General features: G+C 38.9%; 1 protein-coding gene across 1 annotated transcript; it reads left to right on the top strand.

The window, feature by feature from the left end:
* The first annotated feature begins 2,318 nt into the window (after positions 1-2,318).
* LOC126498933 (membrane-spanning 4-domains subfamily A member 4D-like) lies at positions 2,319-15,486 on the top strand. Its single transcript, XM_050137934.1, has 7 exons — positions 2,319-2,439; positions 4,609-4,768; positions 6,543-6,665; positions 8,651-8,707; positions 11,337-11,453; positions 13,390-13,491; positions 15,129-15,486. Exons 2-7 carry the CDS (start codon positions 4,625-4,627, stop codon positions 15,255-15,257), a joined length of 672 nt encoding a protein of 223 aa, XP_049993891.1. The 5' UTR covers positions 2,319-2,439; positions 4,609-4,624; the 3' UTR covers positions 15,258-15,486.
* The last annotated feature ends 6,169 nt before the right edge of the window (positions 15,487-21,655 follow it).

A 21,655-nucleotide genomic window follows, 5' to 3' on the forward strand; every position in this document is an offset into this window, starting at 1 on the left:
GCAAAATAGAGTCTTCTAGATATGGCCAGGCTGTAGCACTCATGAGCTCACAAGAACTAAGAGTGCCTGCTGAAGACCTGCATGAGATCAAGCCTGTCAGCACTCCAGCACATATTGGGAAAGGGCACTCAATCCACCACCCATAACAAAGCTCTTGCTAGAAACTCATGACTGACTACAGAGGGAGAATTATTTTCCCCCAGGGATGAGTCTCTAATTGGCTATCCAATACTAAGGGGTCAACTCTGAAATCATATACATACAAGCAACACTAAATGGAGTTGACACATTATGTTTATGTATTTATGCTATATTGTTACAAAAACAATTATCAAAGAAAAAGAAACCATGAATTAGAGATAGGATGAGGGGAGCAGCAAGAGGATTGGAGAGAGGGAACATTCGAGGGGTTAGGAGGAGAGAAGGAAAAAATAATGTAATTATATTTTGATTACAATATACATACAAATGAGTAAATAATATTCTCTGATGTGGGAAATCAAATCAGGAACAAAAACCATATATCTTGCCAGGAGGTGGTGGTGCACATCTTTAATCCCATCACTCAGGAAGCAGAGACAGGATAATCTCTGTGAGTTTGAAACCAACCTGGTCTACAGAGCAAGTTCTAGGGCAACACAGAAAATTTCTGCCTCAAACAAGCAAACAAGCAAGCAAACAAAAAGTATATATTCTGCACAAAGAAGGAAGGAAGGAAGGAAGGAAGGAAGGAAGGAAGGAAGGAAGGAAGGAAGGAAGGAAGAGTGAAGAGTGCTTTGGTGAAAATTGAAGACATCTATACTAGTTACTCTCTTATATGCCCTAGCAGATAAACAACTATATAAGTATCTGACTTGAAGTGCCAGATCTAAGTGAGAAACCCTCACTATGAACTGAGTAGAATATATATATATTCTCTATACACATATACATTCACATTATATGTGCCTTTGGATATATAACTGTGTTTTCACCCTCCTCGACCAGCAAGGAAGACGCAACACTGGAGCTCTTCTTGCAAGCAGTTTATTCAGGACCTTGTTCACAGCAATCTTTCTCCTTCTCTTTCTCTTTCTCTCTCTCCGGGCAAACCTCTCCCAGCCCTTAAAAAGGCACAGGCCGCCAACCTCGGATTGCCAGGTGGGCACTGCCCACAGGTCTACGCATATGCAAGCCTCTGACAATCATTGCATGATAATAGCATGAGTCAGGCCTTAGCCATAATAGAAGTTGATTATCACAGAGAGCACCCGCTTTCGGGATCGCGGAGGGCAGAAGCCAGCACCATCAGGTGCGGCTCCACGCAGCTCTCTACACATCGCCATCAGGTGCGGCTCCAGGCAGCTCTCTACATTTCACAATAATTAAAGAAGTCACAATTTGATTGGGCATGGCAGGGACATGAGAGGACTGGGAAAAGGGGGAAATAATGTAAATGCAGTACTGATGTATGAAGTGAGAAGAATAAATGTGGATGAAAAAACAAAACAGTCAAAAATGGTCATGGAATCCTTGACAATCTGATTGTAGTAGTAGAACACTCATAAAGATATAATATTAGGGATTGCCATGTGAGCTGAGATTGCAAATTTGTGTTCGTAATACCTGCGTTATTATTTAGCTAAGAGAAAAAATATCCAGATGTTCTGTCATCCCTACAGAGGACATATCTTTGGCAATATACCTATATATCAGATCTACTTTGAAATATCTTTATTTGACAATGGAAGTGGAGTTTCATGCACACTTAGCGTATTTAGATGCTGTACACACAGCTCTCTAGAACAACACAGTAACAGCAATGCGTAAATTTTTGCAAATAGATTTTTGAAAAGTCATCTAACGTACATTAGTCCATGCATGCTAAGTCTTTAAAATTGTATATTTGCTATATTGTTGTATTTCTTCTTTACTTAGTTTTGATTTTGCTCTTTATTAATTTAAATACACAACATAATGGGTGATACAAAATTTTCATATATCATAGCATTTTGCTTATATTCCTTTGGCAAAGTTTTACAAACAGTAAATCTTTACTTATCACCACAATAAACATTCTTTTTTTCTTGTGGAAAAACCCTGTAAGTCATTCTTTTTGAGTGTATTTTGTAATAAATATACACACTCTAGCTGAGAAATCAAAACTCAGTTAACAGTTTGTATAGAAAAAGAGGAAGCTGATATATTAAGAAATTCATACCACACCCTTTATGTTCTAGAAAGGTGATAGAAGAAACAGGCAAATTTCAACTGATTGCAGAGTGGGTGTGGGGTGGGCCCTGGGTCTGAACAGACTGAGACTGGGTGTGGGTTTGGTCCTGGGTCTGGACAGACTGAGTCTGAGTGTGTGGTGGGTCCCGGGTCTGGACAGACTGAGGTGCTCTCCCAGAGCCTGGCCTTCATCAGACACAGACAGCAGGCATTGCAGGCTGGAAGAAGGTAGGTGCAGACATTTGTCTTCTCAGGTTTTGGGCATGATGGCTTTTAATGTACTGGATGAATATAGGTCATCTAGATGGAAAGATGAGATCACTCCACACACTAGTATTTTGAACTTGAGTTGAGTGCACATCTAAATGCACCTTGGGAGGCAGTTTTTGATACAAAGAATAAGTACAATGAAAAGACAAATGCTTGGTAAATTGGCAGCAATATTTTCTCCTCCAGGGTCTATGACCTCACCAGGCAGGTGACTAGGTTTATAGTAGCAGACATTAATTTCCTCCTATTGAATATTCTGTAAGGCCATTTACACAGTGCTTGGCTACCCCCAAGATATAAGTGCCACTTTTGTACCCTTGGGGATATTTTGCCATATTCACCCCTAGATGAAGAACTATAGACAATTACTGACTGTTAAGAGAAGCAGAATCAGTCTTCTCTAACAGTGAACTCCCAGATGGGTTATCCAATCCCAGGAGGTTATCCCTAAACAATATACATATGAGAAACACTAAATGGACCTCACAGGTTGTATGTTTATATATATTATATATGAATATATATTCATATTGTATATTGATATATTAATATAATCACATGCATATATAACAATAATAAAGAAGAAGAGATCATAAATATTTCTATTTGGTTTTTCGAGACATGATTTCTCTGTAGCTTTGGAGCCTGTCCTGGAAGTAGCCCTTGTAGACCAGGCTGGCCTCAAATTCACAAAGATATACCTGCCTCTGCCTCCAAGTGCTGGGATTAAAGGTGTGCGTCACCACCTCCCTGCAAGATCATAAATATTTAAGACTGTGGGGAACATGGGAAAAAGTTGAATAGTAGAGAGGGTGGGGTGTAAATGATGTAAATACAATACTCAGTTATGACATTCTCAAAAATAAAATAACATTTAAAAAGGAATATAAAAGAAAGACAAAGGCCACACCTTAAATTGTTGACTGAGAATTTTGCACACGTTTAATAATCTACCATTATATTCATCTCTGTCTCCTAAATATTATCTCGATAATCCAACAGTTAACAATATCTATTCCATGCAGACTTAGTGGAGATGCAGAGAATGATGGAGCCTGAGCTACCAACCAGATATGCTTAGTCTGCTCCCGAGATGGACTGTGACATGAACTAGGTCTCCAAGCATCTCTGGCTTCATTTAGGGGTCACATAGGCCATGAGCTGAAGTTGTTGATGCGATGTTTATCAATAGAAGACACAGGGCAAACGTTTAGCAGTATAAAGATCAGAAAGAAGCTTGGACCAATTGTGCCCTATGCGCTCTTTACAGGAGCAGTCACAGTAACCCAGAGACAGTAGCCAGAAATTCACATCTTAATGAAGAGCTAAAAGTAGACTTCAGATTATCGGGTCTTAGACCAGGCTTTTCCCTGCTCATATTTCATTTCTTGACCACCATCAATTACCAACAAACTTGAGATTTAGGCTGTGTCTGTGTGTGTTTTCTATTTGACAAAAGAGAGGCTCATCCTTTGGGTTCCTCTATTCTTCCTCGTTAGTAATTGACTCATGAGGAGAATATTAACGGACATCCAAGAACTCAGCACACCGCAGAGGTCTGAAGATATTTCTGAGAGGCACAGAAGAGGCCCTTTGTAAACAGAGAATAAACTGTGCATTGGAGAGGACTACTCTACAGTTTAGGTTTCCTTAGGAACACCTTTGCCTTCTGGAGCACGAAAAGGAAGTACCAAAGGCAGCTTGAATCCTCTCTTGCATTGCGGGGTGAGTAGTATACAGCAGCAGGGAGTTGTATCTGATGAAAGCCGGAGACCATGTGAGAAGAGTGATGGGTTTCTTTGCTGAGGTGGAGCAGATAGTGAGTTGGGGGAAATGAAGTCAATGGAAATAAATTCAGCTTGTACAAAGGCTCCAATAATCTATTTGAAAATGATGTCCAAAATACCCATGACTATTTAAAAAATTTTATGAGCACTGAAAAATAAGGCTAAGAAAATAGAAACAGAAGAGCTTCTCTTACCAAGAGATTAAAGCTATTTTTGTAGTTTATCTATGCTAAACTTTTTGTGTTAACATGGGAGGATTTAGTTCAGAATTTACCCATAAGCAGGAACCTGGCATTGAGTCATTTCCAGGGGTTCATCCAGAATTTCAATTTTATTTCAGCACTGTTTCTGTTGCCATGGCAACCATGCAAGGACTACAACAGACCACCATAGAGGTGGCCCCTGGAGGTGCTCTGCCTTCAGAGAGGCCTGTTGTAAAGTCACAACTGTGGAAAGAGAATGCAGAGAAATTCTTGAAGGGGGAACCCAAAGACCTTGGGGTAAGACATTTCTGGATCTGAGGGGAGAATGATTTTGTAAATATCTAAAGGATTAACAAATAAAAAAAATCTAACGCAAGTACTCTGTCCCACTAACCTCATGGTCTCTCAACACTTCCCATGGTCACTAGCATTTGATTTTCAAATCTATCATTTGAAAACGGATATGTTATTCTGCCACATCAGATTTTCAATTTAATTATGTTTAAAATAGAGAAACTTCAGGTACATTCTAGGTTGTGTGTTATCCAAGATGACCCCATCCATTTCAGTGCAGACAGAAACCTAGGCAAACTGCTGCTGCTGCGCTCCAGTCCCAGGCCTGCCCAGCGGCGGGGAAACCCATACTATTCTTAGATGTTTCTAGTGTTTTTCCTTCCCCTGCTGGTCAGATGATGAGAAATCCCCTGTTTTCTGCATTCTTCTGTCTGCAGAAGACTGTGCCGAAAAAAAAAAAAATTAGGGAATTTCAAGGAATTACATGCTAAGCAGGTTAAAGGTCACTAAATGCAAAAGGTATTCACTGGCCCAACCTTCCAACCCCCCCCCCCGCAGTTGCCGCAGGCAGTTTCTTTTCTACTTCACTGTTCTAGTTCTTATAAATATTGAAAAATGATCATTTTTTTCATGACATATCTTTAATGTTCATGTGTAATTTGTATATCTTAAATATGTCAAGATTCTTTTTGCTGCTGAAGTACTATTTATTATGAGACCCTCTGCTTGCTAACTAGGCTCCAAATCACGACTAGCTGAAGAAGCCCAAGAATCCATAGAAATAAGATCAAACTAAAGCAACACAGATCAGCCAGAAGCTGGCATTTCTAATTTTTAATTACATTTCAGAATATCACACAATTTTGGCGAATACTAATGTTTTTCTTTCACACGCTCTCCAAATATTTAATTATGGTATATTAAAAAATGTATCACTTTAAGAGAGTCCAAGTTTTGAATGAGACTAGTATACCAATGATTAAGACACAAAATTAAATTTAAAAAGTGTTGAGTTTTATTCTGTTTGGGGCTTTTCAGATTTCCAGTGATCACATTGTTCCTATCTTCCACAACACCTCCATAATCCTACCTCCTCTGAGAGCTTAGCCCAGAGCTCAGTGGTTCTCAACCTTCCTAATGCTGTGGCCCTTTAATTCACTTCCTCGTGTTGTGGTGATCCCAACCATAAAAGTATCTGGTTGCTACTTCATACCTGTGACTTTGCTACTATTATAAATTATAATGTCAATGTCTTATATTTCCAGTGGTCTTAGGTAATCCCTGTGAAAGGGTCATTGAACCCCCAAAGTAATTAAGACCCACAGGTTGAGAACCACAGCCTTAGGTCCCCAGCTTTGGCTCTGGGAATAAATCATGCTTTAATGTGAGCAGTTTGATGATACAGGCTTGTAGATTATTGTCTTGTACTCCTATGCACCTTCCCAATGATTCCCTGCCCTTAACTCAAATATCCCCTTAGTCTAACTGATTACAAGACGAGTACCTACCTCCTTAAATTCCCTCTAAATTTGAAGTTACTGATACAAATAAATGTGTGTGTGTGTGTGTGTGTGTGTGAGAGAGAGAGAGAGAGAGAGAGAGAGAGAGAGAGAGAGAGAGATATTACCCCGTCTGTATATGAAAACTATTGTCAGAATAATATTTCAAAATTCATTTGGGTATATTAAACATGTGGATGAAGGCAACTTAGTGGTTTGATAGCACTTAGTGCAGACATCTTTTTTGTGGTGATAATGTTTCACTTTTCTGTGTCTAGGTTGTCCAAGTTCTGATTGCTCTCATAAACCTCATTTTGGGTATAATAATCATGACAGAAATAACAGATGTGACCTCAGCATTTTCAGCGTTCGTATATGCCCCAATTTGGGGTTCAATCATGGTGAGTAGCATACCATCTTATGTAACTGGAGATAATAATACTCTGTTGTGACTCCACTAACCTTCGGGGGAATCCTCTCTATACTCTTTCAAGTAGTCCATAAGTTTGAGAACAGTATATCTGTTTTTTTCAGTTTTTTCCTTGTTCATGTTGCAATACCAATATACCCTTCACATAAACTAGGTGGGTTGTTTATTTAATATGGCATTTAGGATACTGTGTCAGCATGCACTCATGTACTCCCACAAGGGTTACTTAAGCATTGTCAAAACTAATTTCCTCAGGAGTCCAGAGGCTAGTCATTCCTAGTGGTGGTTATTCGGTGGTACAAAATGTCATCACATCTTGATGAAAGAGTAATCTGACATAGTGATGGAGCTCTTTCACTGTTCACAAAGAGTTTACCAGTCTATTCTTCAGCCAAGGAAAATGAGCTTGCATCTTTAGCTTGTGGAAATTGAGAATCACGTCTCCAGCTGGGAAGGGATCCCTGAACTCTGAAGCTCATGAAAGAATGAAGGAAAGGAGGGACTTGTTAGCAATGCAGAGGAGGCAAAGCTGAGCAGGTGGTTAGCAGTGCCTGCTAATCAACTCAGTCAATGCTTAAGAGAATAGAAAACCTAAGTAAATTCTGTTCCAAATTTTAAAGAAATTAACTAATAAAAATTTGAAAAAGAAATTTTAAAAATTAAAAAATTTCCTCTATAATAAAATTTAAGAAAGTTTTGTAGAGAAAAGAGTGTCAATTAAGTATAAAATATCAAACATTTTCTTACCTATATATTATGAGCTGACAAGTGGAAAGTAAAATGCAAAAACTTGGTTATTTTACAAGTGAGAATTCCATTAAAAAATGAGGGCTCCATTTATTGATAAACTTGACAATGAGAAAGTTTAGTGATGTTGTAGACCTGGTACCTTAATTTTCCCTTCCTATTTACAATAGATGTTTAAGATTTGAGAAATGCCACAGGCCCCAATACTTTTCAAAGTTACATGACATTTGACATATAAAAAAATAGTATCAATGATTATGATAATTGTAGTAATAGCACCAATAACTCCAGTAATAGTTTTCATTGCATGTAACCTAGGAATATTGCTAACTGTTTTGTATCACCACAACTTCTGAGAGATTTGCTTTCATTGTCATTGTATAAGTGAAGAAAACAAGACTAGGAAAGGTTAACATACCCAAGATGTACTCAGCCCACGAACGAGGACTCAGAATCTCTCATATCCCCACCACTGCTTCCTTCTTCCATCTTTATTTTCTATTAAGTACTATCTTGGAAACCAACTCCTATAGTTCTTGATGGAGAATTGAACCTAAGGGCTCAGCCCTGCATGGGAAGCAATTGGCTGAGAGCTATCTCCCCAAACTTATATATATATATATATGTTGATTTTCATTTCAATGTTGTGATAGTGCTGATGCTGCTATTAACTTTTAAATCTTCTAAGCCAAGTTTGGAAAGCAAATGCAGACATCCGTATAATAGTTTAAAGTCACTTGAGTCAGGTTGACAGCAGTCATTTAGAAGAAATTGAAAATAATTGCCAAATTGCAGGTCTCAAATGAGCTACAGCATTCTAGTATAATTTTTGTCATTATTTTAGTTACAGCTTTTAATATATCTTCAACAAGAATAATTTCTGGTCTGATTTTGTGCGGCTATCTTCTTCAGTTTCAGGCCATGCGTGCAAAAATCTAATTATAAGGATTGGGGAGTTTTATCCTTCGTTGATCTTAAACAATTTTGTTGGGATGACAGTTACATAATTTTAAAAAACCTTGATGATTCTTCCACTGACTCACGTTACCCCCTGTTCTTCTGGTAGGGGAGGTACTGTGACAACTGCACTGCTTTGAAGATCATTAGCCACTTTAGTAGACCCAGCTGACATAGAAGTGAGTTTTAGTATGCTATGATTTATAGAAGCTATTTAAAAATTGTTAACTTGAATTTTCCTCTTATTATCAGTTCATAATCTCAGGATCCTTGTCAATTGCAGCAGGAATGAGAACTACAGAGGTCCTGGTAACTATTTTCTTTTATTTTGCCATAAAATAGAATGACTACATTAAGTATGCACTCTGGTAATACGTAAAAAAGGTTGGTTCTATTTTCCTAAGGCCAAGGCTCTGCATTTTAAAAAGATCTGACTTTCAAAGGTGTAGCTGAGCTACTTGTTCGTAATAGGTCTCATCATATCTGAGTTGATGGTGTGTCCAGGCAGTTGCAGAGAGAATCTTGGTCCTGGTGAAACTAGAGAAGTGAAGTTAGACACGTGAACCTTGAAGCTTCAGATCGTGCCCATGACAAAGACACCAAATATTCTCAGTGGCAATAACATCATTAACTGACAGGTTAAAATGGTTTCTACAAATGTATCTAAAATAGCATTTTAAAAAAAATATCATAGAGGCCATAGAGATATCTACGTGATTAAGAGCGTTTATTGCTCTTGCAGAGGACCCAGATTTGATTCAGAGTTTCTTATAATGACTCTCAGTTATTCAATTCCAAGGAATATAGAGCCTTCTTCTGACTTTTGTGGGCACCAGGCATGTACATACATGTAGACAAAACACATGTACACATAAAATAATAAATGATTTTAAAAAGACGGTTACAATGAGATTTCTGTCAAAAACTGATAAAAGGCAACAACCAAGAGTTCAGCAATTATTTCACTCACTTGCTAAAAGCTGCAGTTGAATTTCCCTTCCTGCAGCAGATAAACATCAACTTCTGGACCATGACCAAGTGACCCTTCTATACCTGTGCTCTTGTCTACCTCCTTAGCATCTTTAACCAGCTTTGGCCACTAACATGTACCTCATGTCATGAGATCTGCAAGGTTACACAGCAGATCAGATGATATTTAGAAGACAGCCCCACCAGAGATTTACACATTGAATGAAGGTTAAATTCATACAGGCATGGCCTGTGAAAAATATTACCTTTGAGTAGCTGCTGTCTCTAATTGCAGATTCTCTTGTGTGATAAGACGCTCCCTTCTAACTCAGCTTTGGGCCTCTCAAGCAGTGCACGCCTCATATGTTGGGCGCAATCTTCCTGTGTTGTTAGTAGGATGACTGTTCCCCCAAACTGTAATTCTGGCAAATAAAATATGACAGTCAAACCTTTTGTCCCACACTGCTATTAAAAAAATAGAAGCCTGTTCTTTGTAATTAACTCCCTGACAGTATGATTTGGCCAGATGGAAGTCCTTGTGGGGTAATCACAAGAGGAACTTTTACAGAACAGATTTGTAGGTGTCTGGTCTTGATAGAGCATAGTCCTTTAAAGATTTATGACGAATTAGGTTGGTATTGCAGATGTCTGACCCTGTTATATCATAGTCCTTTGAGAGAGCAATAGGACCTATGTGGTCCGAAGTTCTCTTACCAGCATCTCTCTGCTGTCATTCACAATAGCAATTAACACTTTGTACTAGCTTTCGATGCAATAGAATAACTGGTTCTGTTTACGTCTTAAGATTTAGGTAAATAAAAATGCTGGTTATTGACTAACAATGAACAAATATTATTAATCACACTTGAGAAATGTAAAATAATGCATGTATTCTTTGCCTTTTCCTTAGATCCCACAGTGGTTTAGTTTTCTGCATTTTGTAAGCTGTAGCAGCCTTAATAAGAGAGGGCTGGAACCTCCTCATAGCTGCAGCTGTGGTCAGCTACAAACTAGATAAGTTTTGCTGCATATCTTCAAAGAATGCCTCTGTCCCTGAGAATATTCCTTGCAGTATTTTTATTACTAACAAGTTGTTAATGAATGAATTTATATATGGTTGGGATTTTGTGATGGCAAGGAACAAAGAGCATGACTCAGACAGCACGTGTGTGAGTTCATCCCCTTACCTCTCAGACTAACAATTGTCTAAGTCCCTCTCACTATACTGAGACATCCTACCAAACCCCATGAAAAAGCCTGCAGATCTGGACTCTGTTCTCTTTCGATTCTCATGTTAGAGACACAGCACAGTTTCAGTTTTCTGAGTAGTTTTACTTCTCATAATAAAGTTTGTTTTATTGAACCATGAGAAAAGAAGTGTGAAATCGGCCGGGCAATGGTGGCGCACGCCTTTAATCCCAGCACTCGTGAGGCAGAGGCAGGTGGATTTCTGTGTGTTCGAGACCAGCCTGGTCTACAGAGCTAGTTCCAAGACAGGCTCCAAAGCCACAGAGAACCCTGTCTCGAAAAACCAAAAAAAAAAAAAAAAAAAAAAAAAGAAGTGTGAAACCAAATCTACAGCCTAGGGAAAATATGCCAGAGAACCATGCCGTGAGTGATTATCAACATTTACACAAGGAAAACAGTCAAACGTTTGAAGAATGTGGTGGGTAATGACAGGCAGGGCCTTCCAGATAATGTGTCAAGAGCACTGTTTTCACTACAAAATTTGAAGAGCATGTTGTGGCCTTGAGTGTCATCTCAGGGGGAGAGGGGATTTCATCTTAGGAAAACAGCATAATGCTTTTACTTTGTCAAAGGATTGGAAGTAAAGATACCTTAAGGAAAGACACATCTACTTTTGGCAGAAATAGGATGAATTGTATTAATAAAATCATGCTTCATTTCAAATATTGGTGGCGCTACACCAAAGATGCTATTGAATTAACTGGTTCCCATTTATTTCTAGGTCACCATCAGTCTAAGTTTTAACACCATTAGCTCTGTGGTGGCGGCAGCAACAAGTATAATCAGTATATTAAGTGTGGTTATAAGTGCAATCGAATTTAAACATAGAATTATTGTGGTGAGTATTTCCTTTGATAGTGGGCTTCCACTGTGGAGACAAGGGCTTTTTTACTCTTGAAAAGGTAACAATCAACGCTGTAAAATATAACTGTCAAATCTCTTTAGGGAGCCGTGAATGACTGGGAAGTAGAACGGTTATCTATTTAAGGGTCAGGTTACAGTGGATTACTTCCCTTCTGTCTATAACCAAGTTAAAAAAAAAAAACCACTGATGTGGCTAGTGCAGAGAGCAGAGACCTAGGGCCCATATGTCCTGTCATCTTGAGTTGGCATCCCAGATAGGCCCAAAATAAAACCAAGTTCCTAAGAGTGGGAGGTTCCAAACCTCTAAGGAGAAAAGATATATTGTTTAGCTTATGATTTTACAAAACAGGTTTAAAAGAGTGAGTTCTTTGTACAAAAGAAAAAGCCATATGGAATTATCAGTGACCATCCAAGGTGATCTAAAAAAAAAAATTCCTACAGCTTAAAGTTCTATATTACAAACTTACATACATGTGCTCCTTCTGTTGAAAGTCTTCCTTTTGTCTTGTTTATGTTGCTGTTTTCAGTCTGTGTGTTTGTTTGATATTTCTGGAGATGTGAATATTGCTATATAACCCGGGATTCCCACAGATTAAAAAACACCATATCTTCTCAGTGTTGGGAGATAGTTGTGAGCTACCAGGCCCAGGCTCTACTTGTTTATGTAAATTAAATTATGTTATGTGAAACTGTTTATAAATTGTATGAAAGTGATTAAATTGTAAGGAAGGGTATGAGGCATATGGACAGGACTTTGGTACTCTCTGATGCTCAAAGAAACTCTTATCTAGATGGTCACATTTCTGAGGACAAGGCTACCATCTCTTCTACTTGTTATTCTCCACTGTGCCTGTCACAGTGCCTGAGACACAGAGGCTACTGGATCTGTTGAGGCAGGAGCAAGGAGTATCTCATCACAAAACATGCAAATCTTCTCAGAGCCTGCTGAATCAGATAGTATCTCTCACATGCCAAGGTTCTGATCTGTTGACTAATCTACAGTAGAGGGAGCATATCTCATCAGTGAGAGAAAGAGACAGAATATTCAAACCCAACAATTCCAGGCAAGAGAAATTCAAAACCAGTTCAAGGCAAGAGAATTCAGAACAAATGTGTTGCTGCCTTTTTCCTCCATTTTGATCCTGTGGCTTGGTGAAGAATCAGACAAAGCCAAGTGCACTGAATACTAACAAATGTGGTATTTAACACTCCAGTCATTTACCATACTTGTGACAATTGCTACCAAATTAGCACATAATACAGATGTATTACAGGATGACAGAAGTTCAAAATGAATCTCAATTGCATACAATCAAAATGTTGACAGGGCTGTTGTCCTTCCTGGGAGACATAGGGAAAGGTAATTTCTTGCCTTTTATGTTTCCACCTTCTGTCTGCATCCCTTGGTTCATCATTCTGTCCTCTGTTTTCAAGGCAAGTACCACATTCTCTTAGACTTTAATTCTTTTGCATCTTGCTTCTACTTGTGAAGACGCTATGGTAACTTGGACAGCCCGCAGAGGCCAGGATAGTCAGCCTATATTATCTAATAAACAACCTCTGTTCCCAATGCAAACTCAAATCTCGCCATTCCAGAGTTCAGTTCGAAAGCCAACCTGCAAGCCTCTTCTCTTCAAAAGTAAAATAATATTGTTTTCTCTGTGTAAAATTTCTAGCACAGAATTTAGAAGCCTCTGGGGTTTCTGATAATTATTATTAGTAAAAAGATGAGAGAAGAAATGATATTCAAGAGGCCAGAATATTGTCTAAGGGTTGGGCCATATCAAAAGCTAGATTTCCAAAACCCTGGCCAGGGACTTTCCTTTTTTGGTATGGTAGTGGGGGGGGCATATTTCACACTTATAATCTCTACTCACTATTCACATTACTTCATATAAATCTTTTTTTAGGGTATAGATGCTTTGATACTCATTTTAAATGTGCTAGAATTCTGCATTGCTGTGTCCAACTCTGCCTTTGGATGTAAAGCAACCTGTTGTAACACCAGTGAGGTGAGTAGCAGTCCTTGTTGGATGGTGTTTAGTAGGTCTCTATCGCTCAAGTAATCAGTCTCACAAATCTAATAGCTTACAAAGACACATCTTCATTGCTCTTAGCTCCCGCAAGTCCAGACCATCCACAGGTCAGTTAGGTCCTAGCTCAGACTTAAAAGACTGTTTTACCAGGGACTGAGGCAGCCTATGGGGTTCTTAGTTTCATTAATAAAAGAGTTTAAACCTAGACTTGGAAGGAAGCTTAAGAGCACTTTCATGACAGTTTGAGGGACAGACAAGGTGGAAATTCCTACAGCCTTCAGAGAGAGGGAGATAGAGAGAAAGACTGAAAAATCAGGGAGTCAGGGAAAACATGTTTAGTATTGCCAAGCCACAGATCTGAGTTCAGAGGTTACCCAATTCCAAATCTTTGTTTTACAAAGAAAAGGACTGTTCCAGGGATTCATGCTTAGAAACTGAAATACAGTCCATTTACAAAAAAAAAAAAAAGCATTTTTAAGGATGGAAGTGCGTTTGTGAGCTGTAGAAAGAACCTGAAAGGTATCCAGCCACAGAATGTGGCATCCTTTACAGGACTGTTTTAGACCCTGCCTTTTTGTTTGTATCCCATTAATCTATTGCCAATCAGTCCCACCTAGAATGCTCTGTTCCTAAGATGAAACCCAGCTGAAGAAGAGTTTCTAGTCTTCTTCTGTGTTCAGACTTCTTTCACATGCAAATGTTTTTTTATTGTTTCAAAATACCATAACTGCATCTTGTATGCTTTGATCAAATCCAGCCCCATTTTCTCCACTCTGATTCCTCCTCTCCAGGCCCCATTGTCCTGCATAATATGTGCTCAGGGAGCTGACCAGGTTGTTGTTTATCAGAAATTCCAGCTTGTGCACTACTGGCCATTGTCTATCCCCAAGGACTGCTGCAGATGTTATTGAGGACTGGGGAGGAAGAAGGTCACATAGGGATAAGAAAGTGACAGACTTAGGAGGAAAAAAAAAGACCAGAAGTAGACCATGATGATGATATGCCAGGAGTGTCCTCAAAGACTGAAATTTTCAAGTAGAGAAACTAGCCAGTGAAACCCAGCAATTGCTCCCTAGAGCCGAGCAATTCCTGATTTTTTTTCCTGTTAATCCACCCCAGTCGTGGCCTAGGGCATGTGATGCTTAAGTAGCACATCTTCTTCATGCTGCCACTGCCCCACATCACTTGAGCTTGTGAAGGACAGAATTTTCCCAAGTCTCATGATGCTTCTGCCATTCTGGGCCACTGTCATGTGTACAGGACTTTGTTCACAGCTGTCACACCAAAGTCTGGATGTGATGCTGTCAGTGGAAGAACGCCATTCTCATTTTCCATAACACTTTGTTTCGTTAAGCCATATAAAATGGAATGGAAAATCGATGCCCCAAGATGCAGCTGCAAATATCAAGTTCTCTGGTCCACCTCTGCAATAGAATGAGTGTCCTATGTGTACAACACTTGATCCAAATGGTACCTAAGACACCAAGCAGGGTGAGGTGTGATTCAATTCAGTAGTAACAATGTAGATACTGGTAAGGGGGACATTATGGGGTGAGGAATAGGAAGCTCTGGGTATACTGGATGACTCAATGACATTTTGATTCATTTCACAGGTTGTTGTAATTCTACCACCAAATCCTGCTGTGTCTGCAGCGGCAATTCCCATGTTACCTCAATCATCGGCACCACCAGTATACCAAGAAAGAAATGTTCCAGAAAATATATATAAGAATTACAATTGAGAAAGAGTATAGTTTTGACTGTGTGTGTGTGTCTGAGAGAGAGAGAGAGAGAGAGAGAGAGAGACAGACAGACAGACAGACAGACAGACAGACCGACCGCACAGGCTCCTGCATGTATGTGATTTCAAAATCAAATTCTCATTGTTTGTTTCCCTATGAATTTAACAATTCATTGTACTGGATGTTGGAATATCAGACCTGCTATAAATAAATAAACCCAAGCATTTGCTAGGCTAACAATACCTGAATATCTTTCATTCATTGTAGGTACAAGGGTATTGAATTGGCAAAGAAGTTTTCAATGTGGATTGAAAAAATTTTGTTAGTGAAATGAAATCTCCAAGAAGTGAAGGATACAGTCCACATTTTATTTGGGGTTTTTGCTAAATAAGTAGATTTGACTACGCATGATCATGTAAAGATACATGAAGTATGCAAGACAGCATGTGCATTAAATCACTAATTGTAGCAATCAGAAATCAATTTTAATCTCTATGTGCATGTGGATCACATAATACCAGAGAGTATAGTGAAAAATTACAGTGAAAACAAGTAACTGAAATCAGAATACCTGCTCCCTAATGATGAATTAGGAGCGGCGGGGCTGTGTCCCTGGCACCCGGCCACCCGCATGGCTAGCTTATGCCCAGAAATAATTACACAGAAACTGTATTCTTTTAAACACTGCCTGGCCCTGCTAGTTCTAGCTTCTTATTGGCTAGCTCTTACATATTGTTCTAACCCATTTCTAATATTCTGTGTAGCCCACGAGGTGGCTTACCAGAGAAGATCTTAACCTGCGTCTGTCCCAATATGAGGTCAAACTTGTGAAAGTAAGTCACTGAAGGTTAACTCTAAAGGTAACACTTATCACTTCCTGAGGGGGGCAGCCTCCAGACAGCACAGGGCTCGAAAGAAATCCACAATATCAACATATACTAGATTTTTCTACCTGATTTACACTCTTTCTTAATGGTATCCTTCTTCTTTTATTCCTCAGTGTACTTGTATACTTCTTTCTAGAGCTTATATATCCCAATGAAGTTTTTCAGGCAATGTATGAATCATAGTGTGTTTACACCATATTTTTAGAAGAATTATTATAATGAACACTGGTAAAAATGGGTTTCTCATCTCCTTTATATGATTAAAACAAAGTCACTCCAACAACCCATATACATTTACTTCTAAGCAACTTGTTATAGATTAACAGATCATGAGCAAGCAGAAAAGTATTTTTTTCACAGCCAAACTCTTTTGTTGGCAGGCTGCTTATTGTGGTTACAAAGGAAGAATTAATCATTTTAGTATTCATCTTGACAGTTAATCTTATAAGGAATCTTAAAGGAATCACAAACCTCATCTTTTACACATGAAAACCAACCAGTCAGCTGTACTTTAAGTCTTTAGGGTGTATACTCACCCATTGATAGTTTCTTATATCAGGAGATTGAGGGCAGGAATGAGCACAAGGAATTAATCATCACCTCTGATCACCAACCAAACCTACCCAGGAAAGTATGATCAGTTAGCAACAGTTGGGTTGAGTTGCATTTTTGATCCTAACTTAATGAATCTTTAACTCGGCTCTGTGTCCTTGTGAACTTTAGATTGTTTCCTGGGCTTCTTCATCTCAAAACTATTATCAAAGCATCTGATCTAATTTGAAATTATTTTAAAGTTTTGTTTCAAGGAATGATGCACATAGATACCTGTGACTGTATCTTTCAAGATTAAGACTTAAGGAATTTGAGCCGGTCTGGTCCAGGGACTCAAATGTTTCTCTTAATCATTAACTTGAGCTACATCTATGTGGTCTTTAAGTGATATTCATAGGGCCTAGCTGTTTAACATTTTTTGTATTTGTTTTTACTCATCAATACTCTGTAAAAACCAACACATCTATTATCAAATAGTACAACTTGGGGAGGAATTAATCTTCCTAATAATCTACAGATTAAAAGGCAGTTGTCTGTACATTAAAAGAACATTCTTGTTGTACATGAGACTGAGTCAGTGTCTTGATTCTGAAGTCCCAGCCTCCAGAATCGTGAGAAAGATAAGTTCCATGTAAGAAAAGTGTTGTCTACTGGCTGCCGTCATTATAAAGATGTATTTTCACATGCATTGCTGAGAAGGTACTAGTAGACATAGTCTTTGGGTCGAGGTGAATATTATGTTCCCCAACAAGTTTTACTGAATGGTGTTAGCATCCTTAAGAATTTCTAAGGCATTCTTAGTTCAGTTAATATTTGTTGAATCATCGTGTTATCTTTCTGGTTAGAAGCACAGTACAAAGTCTCTGCTATCAAGCTAAATTTCCAAGAAAGAGATAGTGTAAGTAAATTCTTGGACAAACTGATTCTAAGTATGTATCAATATTTACTGTTCATTTTGGAATAGTGTAGATTCTGTGTAAGTTTGACATAGCATGACTTAAATGGCTTGCATATTTCCAAACAGCCAGGATACAAACCTCAGGTACTGATGTTTTCCAGGATCCAATACCTTATCCAACCACAAACCTGTTGCTATTTCTTTACTTACAACCTTAAATTAACTTTTAGTAAAGATACATCAAGACAATTCTCAGGAAAACACACTAAAAACATAGGGATTGGAGAGACAGTTCAGCAGTTAGGAGATCTTTTTCTTCTTGGAGAGGACATGCTTTCAGTTCTCAGCACCCACGTAGTTGTTCACAAACATTGTAACTCAGGTTCCAGGGGATCCAATGCCCTCTTCTGACTTTGGCAGGCACCAGGAACATATGTGGTACACATACACACACCACACAAAAACATAAAGAATTAACTAAATAGATCTATAAAAAATAATATGTGGGACCAGATGGTGGTGGCACACGCCTTTAATCCCATTAATCAGGAGAGGCAGAGGCAGGTGGATCTCTGTGAATTTGAGGCCAGTCTGGTCTATAAGAGCTAGTTCCAGGACAGGTTCCAAAGATACAGAGAAACCCTGTCTCGAAAAAAAAAAAAGTATGCGGGACAAAAATGCAAAGCAATTGATTCAAGACGAGTACCTATTAGAAAATGTATGATCTGAAGTTGTTTCAAGTAAGAAAAATGAGACCTTTCCTGTACTTGGTTTGCTCAAATGCAGAGAGTCAGACAAAACTGCAGATATGTTTCTGAACCATAATGTGTCACACTCATGAAGAATCCCAGCTTTGCTCAGGTCTGTTTCCTGTCAAGTGTTTCTTGGTTTTTTTTTTTGTGTGTGTGTGTGTGTGTGTGTGTGTGTGTGTGTGTGTCAATTCCTTGTTCTTCCCATTCTGGGAAGTCAGTGTGTTTGGAGAACACACAATTCTAAGCTTCTCTCTTAAAAGGACAAAAGAGTGGCCCATAATTAGGTGATCTACAGGACTGTTTTCTGTCTCGTCTGACACAGAAAGATGACAGGAGACAGAGAACACAGCTTCCATCTCGTGTTGGAATCCTACTGTTTCCTTACTGGTGCGACAACAGTTCTACAGCGACCAGGGCTGAAGAGATGCTGAATTTTAAAGGATAAACAGTGAACTGGTTTAACTTGGAAGTTACACACACAAGCCCAGAGAGGAGACATCTCAAAAATGCTTCTGAATAGTTCCAGAATTCACTCCCATTTTCTTGTTTTGGGTCAGTCTCACATATATTCCTTCTGGAAAGACATTGAGGAATAATTTAGCATTATTGTATGTCTACAACCATGAACAAAAGGAAAATGAGAAAGTCGCCTGGGAATTTAACCAACCTTAATCAGGCAATACTTGGCTCATAGTTCTTTTTAGAACTTTCAACAGCTATAGTTGGGCATTATATACTCCACCAAATCCACCTATCTCTATACACACATTTTAACATGATATATAATTGTCTATATTTCTATATGGGAATATTTTGCATCCTAATGATAATGGTTTTTCAAAGGCAAAGTTTAAAAAAAGGTGCATATTGTTTGATTCATCAATACATTCACTAACACAGTTATTGCTCAATGATGCTCACCAATTGGTGAGTAGTAGGTAATAGGTAATGCAGTCTAGTGAAATGCATGGGTTAAACCAGGGGCACGATGAGTGCATGTAGTTCAGTAAGGCATGTGTGATGAACGAATAATAAATTGATGGTGAATGAACTGATAAAGATGAGTAGAAAGGTAGCCAATGGAAATGACAAGAAACGATCATGTATAACACATGTAGATAAATATCTACCAAAAATTTTCTAAATCTAGGCATGCAGACCTAGAATCCCGACACAAGGTTAGCCTTCATTACACAGTGGATTAGAAGCCAACCTGAGTTTACACAAGATCTTACATCAAAGAACCAAAGAAGAAATAAGTTCAAGCTGTTAACACCTTTAAAAATATTAAACATACAACAGTTGGCTGATATATTAAGTGTTTGAGTCTTTAAGAAAACAGGACATTGATAACCTTGTGGGAGAGGGAAAAATAATATAGAAATCTGAGTGGTGGAAGAGTAGCAGAGACTAAATATATAAGCTTTACATTCTGAGAAAGTTATAAGAGTGATCATTATTAAATGAAGAAGATCAAGATGCTAGGAAAATAATTTTGAAGTAGAATTAAGGCAGGTTAAACTCCATATGCCTATATTTAGAAGGAGAAAGTAAAGATTAAATCCAGAATGCATAACAATTAGTCAAATAAAAAGCACATTACAAAAGATCATACAACAAGTAGGATACAGTAGAGAAAACTAAGCAAAGAGAAACTAATTAATCACCAAAACAAAGAAGGTACATTTGACTTGGGGGAAAAGGGGGGAAAACAGCAATCCTAAATGAGTGCAAACTATGAAGAGGCATTTCCCATGGGGCTGGGCAGAGGGGCAGAGCATTTGCGAAGGTGCTTAGAGAGAACAGGAGATTGTGAGCAGAGGGTCTGAGGTGAAAAACAGAGTGTGTTATTGTTAATAATCTTTTGTCTCCTGGTACAGGCACTGACTCAAACTCTGAAACAACTGAGGGTGAAAAGGCAGATGGAACTACGCTGAGACTAGGAAGAGCAGTGTTTTGCTTGGAGTGCAGAAGTCCCCTCTCCAAACAAAGCACACAAACCCAAGGTTGGGGAGAAGAGAAGGTTGATGGTGGGAATAGATGGATGGGGAAGAGATGGGGTAGTGCGACAAAAATACCACTCTTAGGTCACTATGGGGGCCTTTGTGATGGTGATCTTACAGGCATTATCTCAAGTACTCTATTAATGTCTTTAAGTACATTTAAAATTGTGAGAGTTTGCAGATGAAAAACAGACTGGAGAGGGAATCTGGGGTAGACAGATTTAACTTGCTTATTAGCACATTTTCCTGGAGTCAAAAGTGGGTGTGGTTGCCTTCAAGAGGCCACACTTCTGCTTTGTCAAAACTCAGAAGAATAGCTGTACCTTGATGTGGGATTCCCCTCTGTATGCTGTGAATACCATTTTTAATAAAGGACTGCTGTGGACCTGTGCAGGGCAGAGTATAGGTCGGTGAGGAAAAACTAAGCTGAATTCTAGGGGGAAGGAAGGTGGAGTCGAAGAGAAACTATGGAGCCACCACTGGACACAGACGTGCTGAAAGTTTGCTGGTAGGCTACCACCTTGTGGTGATGCACAGATTAATGGAGATGGGTTAAATTAAGATGTAAGAGTTAGCCAATAAGAAGCTGAAATAATGGGCCAAGCAGTGCTTTAAATAATATGGTGTCTGTGTGATTATGTCAAGGCTAAGAGGCGGGCAAAAATCTAGCGGCTTTCATGCTACAGCAAGTCACTAATTCATTGGTTTCTAGGACAGTGATGAGTCCACAGGACATGATGGGAAAAGGACAGTGATGAGTCCACAGGACATGATGGGAAAAGGAGAGTGACAATAGGCATCCCGGGAAAGGAAAACGAACTCCAGATCAGGAGAGACCCTTTCTTGGATTTCTTAGAATCTAGAATTGAAGCAGGACTCTACTAATTTTTCCTTCTAACCTACATCTAGACCTTTCAAGCAAAGGAAGAAGGAAGTTTCCAGAGTGTGGATGGCAGTTGCTGCATCTGGTTCTGGTTCCCCTGTGCTATTAATTATCATCAAAATCAACTTCTGAACTGTGAACTGAAAGCCACAAGGACATCTGTCTTCATGACAGCATCCCGAGTGAGCGACTGCCAAAGTCATTCCCGGTGTGTTGAAACTTCCCCACTTCTTCCTCTGCTGTAGGTGACTTTCCTAGTAGTGTCCAGTCATTCTCAGGGCACCTCTGTTGTTGAGAAGCCCAGGGGTCTGGACGTAGGTTAGAAGGAGAACATTAGAAGAGTTCTAAAGTTGTAGCAATGAATCAATGGGTATGAACGGCTGCTTGCAGCCTTTTCAGAGGCTGTGAAATTAGTTTAAAAAA

This window comes from Alexandromys fortis, unplaced genomic scaffold (genome assembly GCF_014885135.2).
Source record: "Alexandromys fortis isolate MF-2015 unplaced genomic scaffold, M_Fortis_MF-2015_v1.1 scaffold_3, whole genome shotgun sequence".
Classification (NCBI taxonomy): Eukaryota; Metazoa; Chordata; class Mammalia; order Rodentia; family Cricetidae; genus Alexandromys; species Alexandromys fortis.

Excerpts from the sequence above, each read along its gene's own strand:
- LOC126498933 (XM_050137934.1), top strand. The coding sequence starts at position 4,625 with ATGGCAACCATGCAAGGACTACAACAGACCACCATAGAGGTGGCCCCT. Across the intron at positions 4,769-6,542 it reads GGGAACCCAAAGACCTTGGG|GTTGTCCAAGTTCTGATTGC; the intron begins GTAAGACATTTC and ends TTCTGTGTCTAG. Across the intron at positions 13,492-15,128 it reads CCTGTTGTAACACCAGTGAG|GTTGTTGTAATTCTACCACC; the intron begins GTGAGTAGCAGT and ends TTCATTTCACAG.